The 19,085-nt window shown below is 40.2% G+C and overlaps 1 protein-coding gene across 2 annotated transcripts in view; it reads right to left on the minus strand.

Annotated features, from left to right (window-relative positions):
* Positions 1 to 19,085, minus strand: part of LOC115164849 (ankyrin repeat domain-containing protein 13A-like) — a 38,978-nt gene that overhangs the window by 15,029 nt on the left and 4,864 nt on the right. For both annotated transcript variants that reach the window (XM_029717716.1, XM_029717715.1), the window contains exon 2: positions 7,182 to 7,317. In XM_029717716.1, the coding sequence (XP_029573576.1) occupies positions 7,182 to 7,317 (136 nt within the window). The remainder of the gene's footprint in view (positions 1 to 7,181; positions 7,318 to 19,085) is intronic.

Here is a 19,085-nt window from a genome sequence, read left to right on the forward strand (position 1 = left end):
ATGCGTGAAAATAAAAAAAATTCTGGGATTCCTGAGGACGCATCCAATAATCCAGAGGGCGCGATCAGAGAATTCATGCAATCCGCCTTGAAACTTCCTATAGAGACTGTAAACAAGGTGGCTTTCCACCGAGTACACAGACTTGGAGCTCGGAGCGACAAGACCAAGGGTCCCCGACCGATCATCGCAAAATTTGAACACTACCAACAAAAGGAGCTGATCAAAAGCAGGGGAAGGGTGCTTAAAACTTCTTATGGCTTGGGGGCGCTATATTCACATCCGGATGAAAAGTGTGCCCAGAGTAAACTGCCTGGTACTCAGGCCCAGAAGCTAAGATATGCATATTATTAATAGATTTGGATAGAAAACACTCTGAAGTTTCTAAAACTGTTTGAATGATGTCTGTGAGTATAACAGAACTCATATGGCAGGCAAAAACTTGAGAAAAAATCCAACCAAGAAGTGGGAAATCTGAGGTTTGTAGTTTTTCAAGTGATTGCCTATCCAATATACAGTGTCTGTGGGGTCATATTGCACTTACTAAGGCTTCCACTAGATGTCAACAGTCTTTAGAACGTTGTTTCAGGCTTCTACTGTGAAGGGGGAGAGAATAAAAGCTGTTGGAATCAGGGGTCTGGCTGAAAGCCATGAGTTGTTGATCGCTCGCGGCCGTAAGCACGAGCTCCGTTCTCTTTCCTTTCTAAAGACAAAGAATTGTCCAGTTGGAATATTATTGAAGATTTATGATAAAAACATCCTAAAGATTGATTCTATACATCGTTTGACATGTTTCTACGAACTGTAATGGAACTTTTTTGACTTTTCATCTGATCTTAGTGCTCGTGCATTTGGAATAGTGAACTGAACGCGTGAACAAAAAGGAGGTATTTGGACATAAATATGGACTTTATCGAAACAAAACTAACATTTATTGTGGAACTGGGATTCCTGGGAGTGCATTCCAATGAAGATCATCCAAGGTAAGTGAATATTTATAATGCTATTTCTGACTTTTGTTGACTCCACAACATGGCGGGTATCTGTATGGCTTGTTTTGGTGGCTGAGCGCTGTACTCAGATTATCGCATGGTGTGCTTTTGCCGTAAAGCTTTTTTGAAATCTGACACAGTGGTTGCATTAAGGAGAAGTGTATCTTTAATTCTATGTAAAACACTTGTATCTTTCATCAACGTTTATGATGAGTATTTCTGTAAATTGATGTGGCTCCCTGCAAAATCACTGGATGTTTTGGAGGCAAAACATTACTGAACATAACGCGCCAATGTAAACTGAGATTTTTGGATTTAAATATGAACTTTATCGAACAAAACATTACATTTACATTTTAGTCATTTAGCAGACACTCTTATCCAGAGCGACTTACAGTAGTGAATGCATGCATTTCATAAATTGTTTCCCCCGTACTGGTCCCCTGTGGGAATTGAACCCACAACCCTGGCGTTGCAAACACCATGCTCTACCAACTGAGCCACAAAACATACATGTATTGTGTAACATGAAGTCCTATGAGTGCCATCTGATGAAGATCATCAAAGGTTAGTGATTAATTTTATCTCTATTTCTGCTTTTTGTGACTCCTCTCTTTGGCTGGAAAATGGCTGTATGTTTTGTTTTTGTGACTAGGCGCTGACCTAACATAATCTTTATAGATGGACAGCTATTCCGAGACAGCTCCATAACACTGTGGCTGTACTAAATTCTACAGGGACTTCAGGTTACGAAAAGAAAAAAAGGTATGGGAACTGTAAAAATATCTGAACATTATGAAGTGGATATGAACACACACACTCAATTACATGCCTGCTTACACATACGGACTTACACACACACACACACACACACACACACACACACACACACACACCTGATCTCGCTCTCTTCTCTCACCTTCTCTCTTCTCTTCCTCTATTGTTGAGAACTGTTTTATAATTTAATATGTATACTGTTTGTCTATCTTTTTTATGTATTTGTCTACAAGTTTGTCTACAAGTATTTGTCTACAACAAGCAAGGGGAAGATATCAGAATAGGAGCTTCGGGGAATAATAACATATTGTACGGAATACATTTGTAATGTAGTGAAGCCGTCTCTAGAGTAATGCAAGGTCTCTTTCATGATCATGTGAAACGTCAATTGCTATGGAAATGCTGGTATGTTTTTTTCAATTATGTTAAAGGTAATTATGATGTAACAATGATGTGATACGATATGGATTACAATTATCATTATGAATATTAAGGCTATACGCACTACGTGTTACACACAGACACTCAACCATGCAAATTGGCAGAGTTATTATTTATTTGGGCACCACACATTATAGTCTTACTCTTATACAGACATCGTACACACTCTCACTATATCACATCCAATATCATACACATCAACCTACTCAGATTTGCTACACAGATAATATCTTGGCTCAATTTTCTAGAAAACACTCCAAAGTTTCTAAAACTGTTTGAATGGTGTCTGTGAGTATAACAGAACTCAAATGGCAGGCCAAAACCTGAGAAGATTCTGTACAGGAAGTACCCTGTCTGACCATTTCTTGGCCTTCTTTGTCATCTCTATCCAAAACAAAGGATCTCTGCTGTAACGTGACACTTTCTGAGGCTCCCATAGGCTCTAAGAAGGCGCCAGAACGTTGAATGATGACTCTGCAGGCCATGGCTGAAAAACAGTAGCGCATTTGGTAAGTGGTCGATCTGAGAACAATGAGACGGGTGCGCGCGTGCACGTGAAGAGTCCATTTTAGATTTTGAGTCTTTGAACGGAAAGGACGTCTCCCGGTCGGAATATTATCGCTTTTTTACGAGAAAAATCGCATAAAAATTGATTTTAAACAGCGTTTGACATGCTTCGAAGTACGGTAATGGAATATTTTGCATTTTTTTGTCACGATACGCGTCCGCGCGTCACCCTTCTTTACCCTTCGGATAGTGTCTTGAATGCACGAACAAAACGCCGCTATTTGGATATAACTATGGATTATTTGGAACCAAACCAACATTTGTTATTGAAGTAGAAGTCCTGGGAGTGCATTCTGACGAAGAACAGCAAAGGTAATCCAATTTTTCTTATAGTAAATCTGAGAACCAAACTTGGTGGGTGTCAAAATAGCTAGCCCGTGATGGCCGGGCTACCTACTCAGAATATTGCAAAATGTGCTTTCACCGAAAAGCTATTTTAAAATCGGACACCGCGATTGCATAAAGGAGTTCTGTATCTATAATTCTTAAAATAATTGTTATGTTTTTCGTGAATGTTTATCGTGAGTAATTTAGTAAATTCACCGTAAGTGTTCGGTGGGAATGCAGTTCTGAACGTCACATGCTAATGTAAAAAGCTGGTTTTTGGATATAAATATGAACTTGATTGAACAAAACATGCATGTATTGTATAACATAATGTCCTAGGAGTGTCATCTGATGAAGATCATCAAAGGTTAGTGCTGCATTTAGCTGTGGTTTTGTTTTTTGTGACATTATATGCTAGCTTGAAAAATGGGTGTCTGATTATTTCTGGCTGGGTACTCTCCTGACATAATCTAATGTTTTGCTTTCGTTGTAAAGCCTTTTTGAAATCGGACAGTGTGGTTAGATAAAGGAGAGTCTTGTCTTTAAAATGCTGTAAAATAGTCATATGTCACGCCCAATCATTGGATATTGGAGTGGTGTTCCGCTAGCGGAACGTCTAGATGTAAGAGGTTTAACAAAGATTTCGATCTGAATGTGCAAATAGTCAGGAATGATTCGCAAGGAAGGTGGATCCTTTTGAATATGAAAGTGGACGAAAAAGAGATTTGTCTCATTAATCTATATGGTCCAAATCAGGATGATCCACACTTCTTCGAAAACATTTATGCCAATTTATTGAACTTACAGGCAACAAATGATCTAATCATTATGGTAGGAGACTATAACACACTGTTAAGTACCTCAATGGACCGTAAAGGTCATCACGCTACAAACTATCATCACCGTGCCCTTATGGAAATCACAAATATTATGGACACATTAGAAATAGTGGAATTTGCAGACAAAAAACCCGACTCAGTGAGATATACATGGAGGAGACTTAATCAAGCTAGTCATCTTGACTATTTTGTCTCTTTCTTTCTTGCATCAAAGGTTAAAAAACGTTTAATAGGAGACAGAATGCGATCGGATCATCATCTAATTGGCATTCACATAACTCTTATAGATTTTCCACATGGATGGGGATATTGGAAATTGAATCAAAGTTTACAGGAGGACAACTTATTTTTAACTATGACAAAATAATTTATAACTGAATTTTTCCAGTATAATATAGGTTCAGCAAATCCCCTTATTGTTTGGGATACCTTTAAATGTACCTTCAGGGGTCATTCAATTCAACGCTAACAAAAATAATTTGCAGAAACTCGTTACTGAAGACGGAGTCATATTTGATTCTCTGAATGATATTTTAAAAGAGGAAGCTAATTATTTTAGGCAGATGTTCTCTTTTCCGTCTCATCCTTTCCCACTGAATGAAGATTATGGTAAGGAATTCTTTCCAAATAATATAAAAAAATGGAAAATTAACAAATGTACAGAAAGATCTGTGCGAAGGCCAAATTACAGAGGAAGAACTTTGAGGCTATTAAATCCTTTCAGTCTGGAAAAACCCCAGGGCTTGATGGCATACCGGTAGAGGTATATCAAGTATTTTTTGATATACTAAAAGCTCCATTGTTAGATTGTTTTAACTACTCCTATAGAAATGGTAGTCTGTCAGGTACTCAGCAGGAAGGTCTGATTTCTCTATTATTAAAACAAGACCCAGATGGCAAATATAAAGACCCAGTCTATCTAAAAAACTGGAGGCCCCTTACGCTTAAATGTTTTTTTTTTACATGGACGATACATTGGAGATAATATACGACAACTACTAGAAATAATAGAACATCATGAAATTGATCATTTGATAAAGTAAGACTGGATTTTATATATAAATGCCTGGATTTTTTCAATTTCGGCAATTCTCTTATAAAATGGGTAAAAATAATGTATAGCAACCCCAGGTGTAAAATAGTAACTAATGAGAGTTTTGAATTGTCAAGAGGAGTTAAACAAGGGTGTCCACTGTCACCATATCTATTCGTTATGGCCATCGAAATTTTAGCTATTAAAATCAGATTCAATAACAACATTAGAGGATTAGAAATCCAAGGCTTAAAAACAAAGGTATCCATGTATGCCGATGACTCAAGTTTTATTTTAAGTCCGCAAGCTAGATCCCTGCAATGTCTCATTGAAGATCTAGATAACTTTTCTGTACTCTCTGGACTAAAACCTAATTATGATAAGTGTACAATATTACATATTGGATCCTTAAAAAATACAACTTTTACATGACCCTGCAGTTTACCTATAAAATGGGCTGATGGTGAAGTAGACATACTCGGTATTCATATCACAAAAGATATAAATAAGCTCTCCACAATGAATTTCAACAGAAAACGTGTAAAAATAGACAAGATCCTGCAACCATGGAGAGGTAAATACCTGTCTATTTATGGAAAAATTGCCCTGATTAACTCCTTAGTCATATCTCAGTTTACTCACTTACTTATGGCACTGCCTACTCCTGATGATTCGTTTTTCAAATCATACGAGCAAATAATATTTTGTTTATCTGGGACGTTAAAGTAGACAAAATAAAACGTGCCTATCTATATAATGAATATGAATTGGGTGGGTTGAGATTATTAAATATAAAAGCACTAAACCTCTCTCTAAAAGCTTCACTCATTCAAAAGTTTTATTTGAACCCTAAATGGTTGTCAAGTAGATTACTAAGAAAAGCTCATCCATTGTTTAAAAATGGCCTTTTTGTCTTTGTGCAGACTGCCAAGTCTCATTTTCGATTAATTGAAAATGATACTTTTTTCAAAGTATCTCTCTTTTTCAAACAAGCATTGCAGAGCTGGCTACAATTTCAATTTCATCCCCTTGAAAAGATAGAACAAATATTACAACAAATATTATGGCTGAACTCAAATGTGCTGGTTGATAAAATACCTGTATTTATGGGAAAGATGTCTGAAAAGGGTATTTTGTTCTTAAATGATATTGTAAATTGGAATGGTAGAGTTATGTCCTTCATGCAGTTATCAGAATTGTACGGAAAGGTCTGCTCAATCCAAGAGTACAACCAATTGATTACCCCATTGCCCCAAAAATGGAGGAGACGGATGGCAGCGGCAGGAGGTAGGGAACTGGCCTGTCTGCCCAATATAAAGGATCAAAACTGGCGGAGGAATAAAAACATCATAAATAGGAAAGTATACCAGTTTCATTTCAGGACCAGGATGTTGACAACTGTGCCATACAGATTGCAAAATAGTTGGAAAGAGATTTTTGATGTACCGATTCCATGGTACAGGGTGCATATATATAATGCTACAGAGTTGATATATAAAACAATGTAAGATTCAAGACTTCGTGCTTTTCAGCTAAACTTATTATATAGAATTCTTGCCACCAACAAAATGTTTGGGGCATAAAATCATCGAAGCTCTGCAGATTTTGTTGTGAGGATACAGAATCAATAGACCATTTATTTTGGTATTGCCCTCAGGTAGCCGGTTTCTGGTCTCAGGTTCAGGAATGGCTGAAAATGCATAGCATTGATCTAAAATTGACCCTATAAATAGTACTGTTAGGAGATCTGGAGAGACCGGGTCAGTCAATCTTGGAGGGTTCGGGTTCACGTTTTTTGGCCTGGTGGTAGATTGGTCAACATGCCCTTGAGCAGGGCATTGACCCTGGATTCTTCAGTGTGTCGCTCTGAATGGGAATCTGTTGGATGACTGGTATGATGTAGTTATTGAGCGGCTTCACTGCAAGTATATTGTATGTTTCGAATATTCAATTTAAAAAAAAAAAGTTTTTAAATGTCTAAATATATAATTCCATTTAGACATTATGGGGTATTGTGTGTAGGCCAGTGACACAAATCTCAATTTAATTCATTTTAAATTCAGGCTGTAACACAACAAAATGTTGAAAAGTCAAGGTGTGTGAATACTTTCTGAAGGAAATGTAAATAGCATGCAGAATTCATAATATTAATAATACACATTTACATTTGGATAAGTGTAGCTTGTGATGGAGAACAGCCAGCCTAACCTGTCCAATTCTTGGTGTTCTCTTTGGTAACTTCTGCGCCATGTCTTAGAAGCACTCTCACTGACTCCAGGTGTCCCAGCGACACAGCCAGGTGGAGTGGTGTCCTTCCCCTGGGATCCACAGCCTCAATGTCGTTCTGAAAGAAACTAACATTGTAATACCTTCTAAAACAAATAGCCTAGCTACCTAAAGAGAATTGCACATCAGATCGACATCATACACACTGGAAGCCATAGAGATCCTATTAAATTATTAGCTAGCTTTCTCATTCCTAATTCTATGCTGGAAGCTATAGATACAATGCCTGTTAAATGACTCAACTGGCAACAAACACAAACACTTCCAATGGAGAAAAACCACCATATACTTGAGTTATGATAGGGGAAGACAGTTATAAGCTTGAGGCGTTTCTATTCTTCAAGAATCAGTGGGTACCTGGGGTGTATTCATTAGTCGGTAGCAAAATGTTTTGCAATGGAAATTGTTTACTCTAAACTAGGGATGGGCACGCTTATTGGAATATCTGAATGGATATTAATATTTGATTACTTGGAAGAGTATTCATTTTGAGAAAATAAAGGCTTATAATATATATTTTTTAAAGGCTTTGTCTAAAATGAAATGATCTATGTGATATTGCTACATAGCTTACAGCGATAGACCATTACATTCAACATTTTAATAAAACAGCTTTATGACCGTTTTATAAGTGAGCCTATGTCGGTAGGCTACAATGATCAACCAACAGATAGGCTGTTGTTTCATATGAATGGAGTTCAGTGGAGGCTGGTGGGAGGAGCAATAGAAGGATGGGCTCATTGTAATAGCTGGAATGGAATAAGTGGAACTGAGTCAAACATGTGATTTCCATATGTTTGATACCACTACATTCCTGTCCTCCTATAGCTCTTCCCACCAGCCTCCACTGATTGAGTTGTTGTGGACAAGGACTGGGGAGCGCAGCAAAATAGCTTTATTATTTTAGCTAGCTAGCTGGCTAACTTAGCTGGCTACTGTAGCTAACGAGCTTCTTTACAAATGATTTGATGCAGTCAAGACAGGCACTACCTGATGGTATGATAGATAATCTATGGCAGCAACAAGTTTGTCTAAGTAGTGAGTCAGTTTGGCTACTTTCTCTCGCTCTCTCCCTTTGTGCCACACACATACTGTCACACACAGGCCCCTGCTCCTCTCTCGCCCCTCCCCCAACAGCGCACCGACTCCATCTCTCGAGTTGTGTGAGCAAGTCTCAATTGAAGTTTACCCATGTATTTCAACTATCCGGTTATCTGAAAAAATATCATATTATTAGAATACTGAAATCGTTTAAAAATGCCCATCCCTACTCCAAATGGAAAATGTTTTGCAATGAAATCGAGAGAGTTTCTATTGGTAGGGACGTCAAACTTTCAGGTTGCTGCACAGACACTACGGAGGCTTTAGTCTAGAGCGTCCTGTTAAACATTTAGAGGAATTACTCATCAGGATGACATAAGATCGAGTGCTTAAAGGTAGACTCCGTGTTATGACATAAATGCAGAAAGTAAACAGCATAGTGGGGTCAATTTCCACAACAACTAAGAGCATTGAAACACAAGGCTCAACTTCTCTGTCGTGTTTGGGCCCTGCCTACCTTGCTGTGAACAGCGTGATGTGAACCCGTGCACATGCACAGATACCATGTGACTGTGGGAGCTAAGTCTTGCATTTCACTCATCTCGATATTTGTGGTGCTGCTCTTGCTAACATCATTTCGCTGAGTCTACCATTAAAGCTGCAATATGTAACTTTTTGGGCGACCCACCAAATTCACATAGAAAAGTGAGTTATAGATCTGTCATTCTCATTGAAAGCAAGTCTAGGAAGGGGTAGATATATTTATGTGCACTATTTCTATACTTCCCAAAAAGTATAGAAATAAAAAATTAACTATGGGTTCTAATTCAAATGGCACGGAAAATTCGGGGCGGACTCTTTATGGACCCCTTTCCAGTATACAACACACTGACGTCACACACTTGGCTGCAGTAAGAAAGCCATCGCCATCTGCGCCCATTCAACATAACCTAGATTTACGATTGTATTACTTCTAAACAAAATAACTACACTACCGTTCAAAAGTTTGGGGTCACTTAGAAATGTCCTTGTTTTTGAAAGAAAAGCACATTTTTTTGTCCATTAAAATAACATCAAATTGATCAGAAATACAGTGTAGACATTAATGTTGTAAATGACTATTGTAGCTGGAAACGGCTGATTTTTTATGGAATATCTACAGAGGCCCATTATCAGCAACCATCACTCCTGTGGCACATTGGAACACATTAGCTAATCCAAGTTTATAATTTGACAAGGCTAATTGATCATTAGAAACCCTTTTGCAATTATGTTAGCACAGCTGAAACTGTTGTGCTGATTAAATAAGCAATAAAACTGGCCTTCTTTAGACTAGTTGAGTATCTGGAGCATCAGCATTTGTGGGTTCGATTAGAGGCTCAAAATGGCCAGAAACAAAGGACTTTCTTCTGAAACTCGTCAGTCTATTCTTGTTCTGAGCAATGAAGGCTATTCCATGAGAGAAATTGCCAAGAAACTTTATTTTAATGGACAATATTTTTTTGCTTTTCTTTCAAAAACAAGGACTTTTCTAAGTGACCCCAAACTTCTGAACAGTAGTGTATTTTGGGTTCTCATACGCTTACAATTATGTTTTGATTCTTGCTTGAATAGTCACTATTATACTAGGTTGTGATCTTTGCAAAATAACTATTTTGGATGCAGCAATTGTTAGCTAGAATGACATAGGCTGTAGCATTTAACTGGTTGAAGCATTTAACTGGTTGAAGCTGAAGCGTTTTATTAAGTATAATGCAGTTGATTTGCGATGATGACAGACATTATATTACATTATATCAAGCCTTAAAATCCTATTTTAATCCAAAATGTGTGAAATGCACTCATAAGCTACATGCAAATAGAGGCTTTTTTGCTGCCATTCTATAAGAACTCCCCAGTGCTCTGCCACCAACTTGCGCACATCGCCCCCGTGCGGCAATGTTTGCAAACACAGAAAGTGGTCTATAAAAGTCGCTGGCCACACCAATACACAGATTTGACAGTCCAACGATCACTTAAAGGGAAACTTCAAAAAAAATTTAACTTCAAATTCATCATCTCCAGCACCACCCCAACATCAACATATGTGAAAATGGTGCATTTCAATGTTTTTTTGTAAAAAAGACTGAGGAATATAAGTGCTTCCAATGACATCATCGGTAATCGATAAAAGACAGTACTGTGCAGCCGTCTTCATCGACCTGGCCAAGGCTTTTGACTCTGTCAATCACCGTATTCTTATCGGCAGACTCAATAGCCATTACTTCTCAAATGACTGCCTCACCTGGTTCACCAACTACTTCTCAGATAGAGTTCAGTGTGTCAAATCGGAGGGCCTGTTGTCCGGACCTCAGGGTTCTCTTTGGGGGTACCACAGGGTTCAATTATCGGGCCGACTCTTTTCTCTGTATATTTCAACGATGTCGCTCTTGCTGCGGGTGATTCCCTGATCCACCTCTACGCAGATGACACCATTCTGTATACATCTGGCCTTTCTTTGGACACTGTGTTAACTAACCTCCGAACGAGCTTCAATGCCATACATTACTCCTTCCGTGGCCTCCAACTGCTCTTAAATGTTAGTAAAACCAAATGCATGCTTTTCAACCGTTCGCTGCTCGCCCCCGCCCGCCCGACCAGCATCACTACTCTGGACGGTTCGGACCTAGAATATGTGGACAAATACCTAGGTGTCTGGCTAGACTGTAAACTCTCCTTCCAGACTCATATCAAACATCTCCAATCCAAAATCAAATCTAGAATCGGCTTTCTAATTCGCAAACAAAGCCTCCTTCACTCACGCCACCAAACTTACCCTAGTAAAACTGACTATCCTACTGATCCTCGACTTCGGCGATGTCATTTACAAAATAGCTTCCAATACTCTATTCAGCAAACTGGATGCAGTCTATCACAGTGCCATTCGTTTTGTTACCAAAGCCCCTTATACCACCCACCACTGTGACCTGTATGCTCTAGTCGGCTGGCCCTCGCTACATATTCGTCGCCAGACCCACTGGCTCCAGGTCATCTATAAGTCTATGCTAGGTAAAGCTCCGCCTTACCTCAGCTCACTGGTCACGATAACAACACCCACCCGTAGCACGCGCTCCAGCAGTATTATCTCACTGGTCGTCCCCAAAGCCAGCACCTCCTTTGGCCGCCTTTCCTTCCAGTTCTCTGCTGCCAGTGACTGGAACGAATTGCAAAAATCGCTGAAGCTGGAGACTTACATTTCCCTCACTAACTTTAAACATCAGCTATCTGAGCAGCTAACCGATCACTGCAGCTGTACATAGTCCATCTGTAAATAGCCCACCCAATCTACCTACCTCATCCCCATATTGTTTTTATTTACTTTTCTGCTCTTTTGCACAACAGTATCACTACTTGCACATCATCATCATCTGCTCATCTATGACTACAGTGTTAATCTGCTAAATAGTAATTACTTCGCTACTATGCCCTATTTATTGCCTTACCTCCTCACGCCATTTGCACACACTGTATATAGACTTTCTTTTTTTCCTATTGTGTTATTGACTATACGCTTGTTTATTCCATGTGTAACTCTGTGTTGTTGTTTGTGTCGCACTGCTTTGCTTCATCTTGGCCAGGTCGCAGTTGTAAATGAGAACTTGTTCTCAACTAGCTTACCTGGTTAAATAAAGGTGAAATATGATTATTTTTTAAAATCATTGTGTGATTTTGACCAATTATGAGTAGGCATTGGGTGATGAGGTCGTTGGCAACACTTATCTTTCGCCATATTTTTTACTACAAAAAATAGAAATGCGCCATTTTCACATACGTTGACGTTGGGCTTGTGCTGAGGATGATAATGAAGTAGAGTAATTGACATTTTCCTTTAAATAACAGCAAACCTGATATCCTATGCCGCGTTATGATTAGTTGAAATTAACTTACAGAAAAAGTGGTTCCCTTCAGTCGGTCACTCGGTATAACATACTATGTGGAGTCAACGACCAATCATATTCACCTGAAGAATCCTGGCTATAATACTGGGGCTCACATTAATTTCCTCAATTTGCATTAATTTCCTCATAGACAGTACACATCCACCTAGATCAGGGTTTCCCAAACTCGGTCCTTTGTATTTGCTAAAAACAACTACTTTCTGCTCTGCTTGTGTAGCTAATGCTTCCTTGATTGGGTAGGATTTGTGTTTGCTAAAACCCCACTACTTTCTGCTCTGCCTGTGTAGCCAGTGCTTCCTTGCTTGAGTAAAGTTCAAAAGGTCTAACCAGCCGAGTTTGAACCTCCGACAGTGCCCTATGGTATGTGGTTTCACAATAAAGATACTTACAAGTGCTGTCCTGTTTGCCTGAGGTGGAAACATGCTCAGGAGGATTTGGCTCGGACCAGTTCGTCTGACCATTGTCTCCAGCTGGGTTCAACTTCCATTGGGCGTCAGGCTGACTTTCTGAGAAAGATTGGGGCTGCTGGCGAAGTGTCTTCCGGTGAAATGACCTTGAATGGTGTTGTCTGAGGCCGGGTCGATGATATGCAGCGCGTGTGCTCTTTACCAAGTCACGACAAGTGTTCTGTTGTTTTGGACTTGCGGATCGTTATACGAGTTGACATTTCAGGCTCGCAAGGTAAGTATTGTTCTTGAAACTGTGGGGTCTATGGACTTTAGCTGCAGTGGCAGCGTGTCAGTGTGCATAGCCAGGTTGCAGCAGGTTCTATATGGGGCTCCGACAGTTCAAGCTTCTCGGGTAAGTTTTATTGGGGAAAAAGGTGGCTTCTGTAACCCCTTTTTGGAGCCGGTGGAACCAGTGTGTGCTTAGGCTGCTGTGGGGCTCCTAGTTTGGTACCTTCTGAGCCGGTTTGGGGTGTGATTGTATGTCGGGCGTGAGTGCATGTCTCCATAGTATGTTATACAGAGTGACCAACTGAATGGGAAACTACAGTTATAAATATAACTCCTTCTCCCTGAAGGAGGGAACGCGTTATAACATATTTTGGCCCTGCTCCGTCAAGGGGTTTGGGCTTGCTGATGAGTGGTACTGAATTGAGGAAATGAATGCAAGGCCCGGTATTATAGCCAGGAAGGTGGGGCTATCGAGGGCAGGCTCGGCATCCATTGGCCAGATTGGCGTGTTTTCAGTTTTCAGGTGAATAAGATTGGTCATTGACTCCCCCTAGTATGCTATACCTCGTTCCCTCCTTCAGCGAACAGTAGTTCTATTCAGAACTGTACGTTTGTTCCTTTTTCCGTGAAGGCAGCCTCCTGAAATCAACATCCGATATTCAAAAATATAGATATAAGCCTTCTATAAAGTCTCATTTAACCAACTATGTATAGGTTATTTCAAGTTTCCGTGTGGCATTTGAATAGTGTTTATTTAAACAGAGCTACACCCCAAACGTTTGCCCCTGTTCTATTGATTTCAACGTGATATCCATCGAAGTGATTAACAAAAAAATAGTTGCCTTACAATTACCGCATTGGCGACCCACTTGAATCAAAATGCAACACTTCAAAAATGTAGCTAGCCGTCTTCTACAATTTGTCCTCTAACAAGGGATGTACACATTATTCTCAGATTCGGGAATGGTTTGTGAGCTGTGGTAGTTAACAGGACATAAAACCCCCCTCTCACGCAATTGATTTCAACGTGACAATCGATATAAGTGATTGACAAAACAGTGTTGCGTTTCTCTTTCTGTTTTGGTGACTCCTGTATCAAAATACAACATTCTAAAATGTAGCTCACTGTGTTCTGCAAGTTGTCCTCTAACCAGTGATGTAAAAAATATCTCCAGATTCCATTTTGCTTTTTAGTTGTGGTATTTTGGAACAGCCCATGATTATTATTGTTCCACATGTATAGGGCCTTCAGAAAGTATTCACACCCCTTAACGCTTCGAACACACAGACAGCGTCATTGTGCAAAATAGTACGCAGCATCATCTGTATATGTATGCAACAAAAGTTCAACATTCACCTTCTGCTACCATTTCTGTCAAGCAGTCTACACATACAGTTTGACGCAAGAGAGCGAGAGTTGCACCCCTTCTGAAAAAACCTACACTCGATCCCTCCGATGTCAACAACTACAGACCAGTATCCCTTCTTTCTTTTCTCTCCAAAACTCTTGAACGTGCCGTCCTTGGCCAGCTCTCCTGCTATCTCTCTCAGAACGACCTTCTTGATCCTAATCAGTCAGGTTTCAAGACTGGGCATTCAACTGAGACTGCTCTTCTCTGTGTCACGGAGGCTCTCCGCACTGCTAAAGCTAACTCTCTCTCCTCTGCTCTCATCCTTCTAGACCTATCTGCTGCCTTTGATACTGTGAACCATCAGATCCTCCTCTCCACCCTCTCCGAGCTGGGCATCTCCGGCGCGGCCCACGCTTGGATTGCGTCCTACCTGACAGGTCGCTCCTACCAGGTGGCGTGGCGAGAATCTGTCTCCGCACCACGTGCTCTCACCACTGGTGTCCCCCAGGGCTCTGTTCTAGGCCCTCTCCTATTCTCGCTATACACCAAGTCACTTGGCTCTGTCATATCCTCACACGGTCTCTCCTATCATTGCTATGCAGACGACACACAATTAATCTTCTCCTTTCCCCCTTCTGACAACCAGGTGGCGAATCGCATCTCTGCATGTCTGGCAGACATATCAGTGTGGATGACGGATCACCACCTCAAGCTGAACCTCGGCAAGACGGAGCTGCTCTTCCTCCCGGGGAAGGACTGCCCGTTCCATGATCTCGCCATCACGGTTGACAACTCCCTTGTGTCCTCCTCCCAGAGTGCTAAGAACCTTGGCGTGATCCTGGACAACACCCTGTCGTTCTCCACTAACATCAAGGCGGTGACCCGATCCTGTAGGTTCATGCTCTACAACATTCGCAGAGTACGACCCTGCCTCACACAGGAAGCGGCGCAGGTCCTAATCCAGGCACTTGTCATCTCCCGTCTGGATTACTGCAACTCACTGTTGGCTGGGCTCCCTGCCTGTGCCATCAAACCCCTACAACTCATCCAGAACGCCGCAGCCCGTCTGGTGTTCAACCTTCCCAAGTTCTCTCACGTCACCCCGCTCCTCCGCTCTCTCCACTGGCTTCCAGTTGAAGCTCGCATCCGCTACAAGACCATGGTGCTTGCCTACGGAGCTGTGAGGGGAACGGCACCTCCGTACCTTCAGGCTCTGATCAGGCCCTACACCCAAACAAGGGCCCTGCGTTCATCCACGTCTGGCCTGCTCGCCTCCCTACCTCTGAAGAAGCACAGTTCCCGCTCAGCCCAGTCAAAACTGTTCGCTGCTCTGGCACCCCAATGGTGGAACAAGCTCCCTCACGATGCCAGGGCAGCGGAGTCAATCACCACCTTCCGGAGACACCTGAAACCCCACCTCTTTAAGGAATACCTGGGATAGGATAAAGTAATCCTTCTAACCCCCCCCCCTTTAAAAGATTTAGATGCACTATTGTAAAGTGGTTGTTCTACTGGATATTATAGGTGAATGCACCAATTTGTAAGTCGCTCTGGATAAGAGCGTCTGCTAAATGACTTAAATGTAATTTAAATGTAATGCACCACACCGAACGCACTGCAACTGCTTCTGCAACGCAATGCTGCAAGGCAAACGCAGCGTTTCATTGGAAATGAATGTAATTCTGGTGTACCAAAACGTAATGAAGCTGTCGGTGTAACTTTAAAAAAAAAAAGGTGTTATAGCCCAAATTTAAAATGGGTTATATTCAGATTTTTGGTCAGTGGCCTACACACAACACCCCAAATGAATTAAAAATAAAAAGCTGAAATGTCTTGAGTCAATAAGTATGCAACCCTTTTGTTATGGCAAACCTAAATAAATGCTGGAGTAAAATTGTGCTTAACAAGTCACATATTACGTTGCATGGACTCACTCTGTGTGCAATAATAGTGTTTAACATGATTTTTTAATGACTACCTCAACTCTGTACCCCACACACACCTGTAAGGTCGCTCAGTCGAGCAGTAAATTTCAAACACAGACTCAACCACAAAGACTAGGGAGGTTTTCCAATGGCTCGCAAAGGGCACATATTGGTAGATGGGTTAAAATAAGAAAAAGCAGACACTGAATATCCCTTTGAGCATGGTGAAGTTATTAAAAAGACTTTGGATGGTGGATCAATAAAACCCAGCCACTAAAAAGATACAGGCGTCCTTTCTAACTCAGTTGCCGGGGAGGAAGGAAACGCTCAGGGATATCACCATGAGACCAATGGGGACTTTAAAACAGTTACAGTATCAGTCAAAGGTTTGGACACACCTACTCATTCAAGGGTTTTTCCTTTATTTGTACTATTTTCTACATTCTAGAATAATAGTGAAGACAGCAAAACTATGAAATAACACATATGGAAACATGTAGTAACCAAAAAAGTGTTAAACAAATCAAAATATATTTTATATTTGAGATTCTTCAAAGTAGCCACCCTTTGCCTTGATGACAGCTTTGCACATTCTTGGCATTCTCTCAACCAGCTTCATGAGGTAGTCACCTGGAATGCATTTCAATTAACAGGTGTGCCTTGTTAAAAGTTAATTTGTGGAATTTCTTTCCATCTTAATGCATTTGAGCCAATCGTTTCTGTTGTGACAAGGTAGGGGTGGTATACAGAAGATAGCCCTATTTCGTAAAATACCAAGTCCAGAGACTGCGTGAATCAGGTCATCATGGTTGAATTGCTGAAAAGAAACCACTACTAAAGGACACCAATAAGAAGAGACTTGCTTGGGCCAAGAAACACAAGCAATGGACATTAGACTGGTGGGAATCTGTCCTTTGGTCTGGAGTCCAAATTAGATATTTTTGATTCCAACCGCAGTGTCTTTGTGAGATGCAGAGAAGGTGAACAGATGATATCTGCATGTGAGGTTCCCACCGTGAAGCATGGAGGAGGAGGTGTGATGGTGTTGGGGTGCTTTGCTGGTGACACTGTCAGTGATTTATTTAGAATTTAAGGCACACTTAACAAGCATGGCTACCACAGCATTCTGCAGCGATATGCCATTCCATCTGGTTTGCGTTTAGTGGGACTATTATTTGTTTTCAACAGGTCAATGACCCAACACACCTCCAGGCTGTATTTGACCAAGAAGGAGAGTGATGGAGTGCTGCATCAGATGACCTGGGCTCCACAATCACCCGACTTCAACCCAATTGAGATGGTTAGGGATGAGTTGGACCGCAGAGTGAAGGAAAAGCAGCCAACAATTGCTCAGCAAATGTGGGAACTCCTTCAAGACTGTTGAAAAAGCATTCCAGGTGAAGCTGGTTGAGAGAATGCCAAGAGTGTGCAAAGCTGTCATCAAGGAAGGGTGGCTACTTTGAAAAATATAAAATATATTTTTATTTGTTTAACACTTATTTGGTTACTACATGATTCCATAGGTGTTATTTCATAGTTTTGATGTCTTCACTATTATTCTACAATGTAGAAAATATAAAAAATAAAGAAAAATCTTTGAATGAGAAGATGTGTCCAAACAGTTTACTGGTACTTAACTTAATGGCTGTGATAGGAGAAAACTGAGGATGGATCAACAACATTGTAGTTACTCCACAATACTAACCTAATTGACATGGCAAAAAGAAGGAAGCCTGTACAGAATATTTCAAAAATATTTATCCTTTTTGGAGCAAGGCAAGGTAATAATGCAAAAAAAATTTGCAAAGCAATTAACTTTTTGTCCCGAATACAAAGTGTTATGTTTGGGGCAAATCTAATGCAACACATTACTGAGTACCACTCTCCATATTTTCAAGCATAGTGCATCATGTTATGGGTATGCTTGTAATAGTTAAGGACTGGGGAGTTTTTCCAGGATAAAATTGTTTCAGTCTGCTTTCCACCAGACTCTGGGCAATTCATTCACCTTTCAGCAGGACAATAGCCTAAAACACAAGGCCAAATCTACCCTAGAGTTGCTTACCAAGAAGACAGTGAATGTTCCTAAGTGGCCGAGTTACAGTTTTGACATAAATCTGCATGAAAATCTATGGCATGACTTGAAAGGGAATGTCTTGCAATGATCAAAACCCAATTTGACAGAACTGGAATCATTCTTTGAAGAATAATGGGCAAATATTGTACAATCCAGGTGTGCAAAGCTTATGGAGACTTACCCCGAAAGACTCACTGCTGTAATCGCTGCCAAAATGTGATTTTAACATGCATTGACTCAGGATGTGAATACTTATGAAAATGAGATATTTTTGCATTTCATTTTGAATACATTTGCAAAAATGTCTAAAAACATGTTTTCACATTGACATTATGGGGTATTGTGTGTTATATAACAGGTGCATTTTTTTAGTTGTTGATTTAATCCATTTTGAATTCAGGTTGTAACAACAAAATGTGTAATAAGTCAAGGGATATGAATACTTTCTGAAGGCACTGTATGTGTAGATAGTACATTTTATGTTTAGGTTTTCAATATATAAACAAACTGTTTCTGCATATTAGTCATTCATTTGGGCACTTTAAAACAGTTGACATTGGGCTATTTATCCAAATGTCTTGTCAACAGGAAGCAGAGACGGCATCATTTTTAACTTACGTTTTAGGAATATAAATTTAACTTTCAACATTAATTTCCAATTGTATTGTACATAAATCAGGTCAAAACTGCTGAATGTGTCCAAAAACATGCTGTGATTTATTTATTTTGATGAACAGTGAACAATTTCAAAGATTTTGAATTACAGTTCATAAGGAAATCAATCAATTGAAATAAAATAAATCTATGGATTTCACA

Source organism: Salmo trutta, chromosome 27 (assembly GCF_901001165.1).
Source record: "Salmo trutta chromosome 27, fSalTru1.1, whole genome shotgun sequence".
NCBI classification, from domain to species: Eukaryota; Metazoa; Chordata; class Actinopteri; order Salmoniformes; family Salmonidae; genus Salmo; species Salmo trutta.